The sequence below is a fragment of the Lygodium microphyllum genome, chromosome 25 (assembly GCF_053477565.2).
Source record: "Lygodium microphyllum isolate KBCC chromosome 25, Lygodium_microphyllum_v1.1.10, whole genome shotgun sequence".
Lineage (NCBI taxonomy): Eukaryota > Viridiplantae > Streptophyta > Polypodiopsida > Schizaeales > Lygodiaceae > Lygodium > Lygodium microphyllum.
The window spans coordinates 129,796,702-129,799,885 of NC_141159.1; the positions used below are offsets into that span (position 1 = coordinate 129,796,702).

The window sequence follows — 3,184 nt, forward strand, 5'->3', positions numbered from 1 at the left end:
TATTAATGTGAAGAAACTAGCAAGCTAGGTGAAGGTAGTAGAGGGAGAATCAAAAGGTGAAAGAGCCATCCCCTCGGCTATGCATGTAGACTCATGGGTCATGAAAATGATGATGATGCCAGTGCTTGTCTACGTATCCATCGCACTTATCTCTAGCTTTGCAAGGTTGTAGGAGATTCAAGAAGGAGCTGCGCTCCTTGTTATGAAAGTAGGAAGGGTAGTAGGGGATGGCACCCAATCCCATGGTTGGTAGTAGCATGTGAGAAACGAGAAGGCAAACTCGCAAGATCTAGGTAGAATTTGCAAATGATAGTGCCGTGAAGCAAGCACTGTTTGGAGACTCCTGACATTGACATGAAGGGTCTCTAGAGTTGTGGAATTCTTCCAAGCACTCACACAAGGAATGTTAGGCTTCTCAGGAGGGTCAAGGTTGCGAGAGTGGTTAACGAATCGTGGGCCAAGGTAAAAGACGATATAGTAGTGTCCCTTTGCGAAGCTAGAAAGTAGGATATGACTTATGGGAACTTGAAAGGATCTTCATAAAAGTGGTGGCAACCTTGCCCTTGGTGGTTGCGATTCGCATTTGAGCTTCGCCTTTGAAATGCACTTGTAGGAGTGACGTAAACAATTCTCATCAAAATAAATAAAGGAGAATGCGTGTTGTGTATGCACACGTATATATTCGCGTGTGTGTGTATAGGCACATGACGTAATTTCAAAAACTTGTCCTAGTTCCTAAATAGTGGAGGAAATCTCACTATCCACAAATATATGTAGAGAAATAGAGACTCGAGAGATGCGATTATTTGGCGAGAACTTGAAAATATAAATAATACGCACATGAAATGGTTGCCACCATACATGCAAAGACGGTTGATAATACAAAGAGCTACCATTAGGGAAGCCAATTAAAGAGCTGCAGAAGGGAAAAGCTCTGGTGATAAGAATAGATGCTTATAAGATCAATTAGAAGCGCAAGCGGCGGCTGCAGTGGTGAGGAAGCTGGGCGAGGGGGAGGAGAAGGCGGGGTCCTTGAGCATGAGGCCCATCATGGCCCCGTACATGGCGTCGGTGAGGTGGAGGCCGTCCCAGCTGATGAAGTTGTTGGGGTTGGCGCAGGGGCTGGCCGGGAGGGAGAAGGAGCTCGGCATGAAGCGCGGGAAGCAGGCGGCCTGGGTGCTGGTGAAGCCGTAGTCGGAGGCGTGGTCGAACACCTGCAGGAAGGCGGCCGAGGTGTCGAGGTAGACGATGTCCACGCCAGGATGGCGGGAGGCGATGTCTTGGAGGGCAGCGCTGAGCAGCTGGTTGTGGCGGTCGCTCACGGCGCTGACGTGGGCGACGCAACCGTGGGAGTCGTGCGGAGAGGAGGCAAAGCGGGACATGTAGGTGGCCATGCAGCCCATGGGGAACTCCCCCTGCACCACCATTCTCTTGACTCCTGTGCTGAGGATGCGGTCCTCGACATGGCTGGCCACCTTCTGCACCACGGAGGGGACCATGGCGGCGACAGAGGAGGGGTCGGGCTGCGGCGAAGACCAAGCGTAGTTGTAGTCGTTGCCCCCGATCTCGCCGATGTACACCAGAGCGTTGCTCATGTCGAGGGGGGCGGAGGTACGTCTACTGGTTGCCTCGAGGTCCGCGAGGAACCATCCCACCTGGACGTCCAGAGAGTCGGGAGTGCTGGAGTTCACTCCTGCGAGCTGCTCCAGAGTGCGTACGTCTAGAGCTGTGGCCCCCGCAACCGCAAAGTTCTCGTTCTGCATGATCCGTGGGCGTGCAGCTGCCGTAGTACTACTGCTGCTGGTGGTGTTCTGCTGCTGTACGCGGAGGTGAGCGGGCAGCAGAGGCACCCCGAGAGCCTGGCACAGGAAGTCGACCATGAGCCTGCCGTCGCTCCAGCGACCCGTGGCCTCGTGGAAGAAGGTGGAGCCGTAGGGGAGGCTGGAAGCGATCGAGCCTGGATTGTTGCCGGTGTCGGTGGTGGAGTCGCCGAAGGCCAACACGGGAGAGAAGCTGCTGGCGGGGCATGGCGGCGCAGATGATATTGATGAATGTGCTAAGGCACTGCTACGTCTGGTTAGAGCTGGCGCCGCATGAGCTGGATCGGCCTCCTCCTGCGATCTGCCTATCGACATAACTGAACTTGCTTGCGGTCCCAGGCGCCTGGCAGCCTGGCAGCCCTCATGCGCCGAGAGGACTGTAAGTGCAACAAGAACAAGCTGGAGAAGAAGACGACGAAGGGCCTTGGCTGGCAGCGGAAGCGTCGCGCTTGCCATCGTCAATATTCGTCGTCGGTGAATTGAGTTTCCGCTTTCGAGCTTCGGTCTTGTGTGTCTGCGCGTGAGTGTGTCGTGCGGTGCTCGTGCTTCTCTTGTGTCTGCCCTCTCTGCGCTTCTGCGCCGGCCTCGCTCGAGTCTCCCCTATTAATACTTTTACGAAGTCGGAAGCCGGGAAGGAAATTCGGCCGCTTTTCGAACTCCGAAGGCGAAACTGTAAGCGCCAAAAGCAACCGCGGTCCGCGTCCCTGCTCCCTCTACTTCCGCTTTTAGTGTAATTGTTGGCTTTTGGGCCAGGCGCGTCCTTCAGGCTGCTACTTGCACTTTTAGTATAATTGTTGCTCGTTACCTTGGCTCTTGGGCCAAGCGCTAACTTTTTTTAATTCAAAGAATGGGACGGTTGGCTTCATCCAATCCAAGCTTTTGAATTTGGTTGTGGTCCCAGCTGGAAAAAAACCCAGGTTTAGTGTAATCCCACCAAAATTTCAAGATTTTACTTGTAATTTTTAAATTTATAGGTTTTGGGTACCTTAGAATTCAAGGTTGTTGAAAGATTTTAACTACTTTTTGTGAAAACTTAGGTATTTAGTATTATCAAATTTTGATAAGCAATTCTTTTTATGGTTAGTTTTAAATCTATAGGTTTTTATACACACACACACCCACACATTCATATATACATATTACAGAGAGCACATATAAGTTATCACGCTAAAACTCATCATTCTAATAATGAGGAAACTACAACTATAAAATGGCCAATTTTCCACCCTATTCCCCCATCTTCCAATCTCAAACTTCAAATCTAGTCCTTGAGCTCACTAGTCACAACTCACAACCACCTTTATGTGTGTGTGTGAGAGAGAGAGAGAGAGAGAGAGAGAGAGAGAGAGATGAAATGATATATT

The 3,184-nt window shown here is 51.1% G+C and overlaps 1 protein-coding gene across 1 annotated transcript; it reads right to left on the reverse strand.

Annotated features, from left to right (window-relative positions):
* Positions 1–813: 813 nt before the first annotated feature.
* Positions 814–2,467, reverse strand: LOC148014743 (GDSL esterase/lipase At3g48460-like). Its single transcript, XM_087666867.1, has one exon. It carries the CDS (start codon positions 2,274–2,276, stop codon positions 963–965), a length of 1,314 nt encoding a protein of 437 aa, XP_087522993.1. The 5' UTR covers positions 2,277–2,467; the 3' UTR covers positions 814–962.
* Between the last annotated feature and the right edge of the window lie 717 nt (positions 2,468–3,184).

What these genes read in the sequence shown, in the direction of transcription:
- LOC148014743 (XM_087666867.1), bottom strand. Translation starts at nt 2,276, where the DNA reads ATGGCAAGCGCGACGCTTCCGCTGCCAGCCAAGGCCCTTCGTCGTCTT.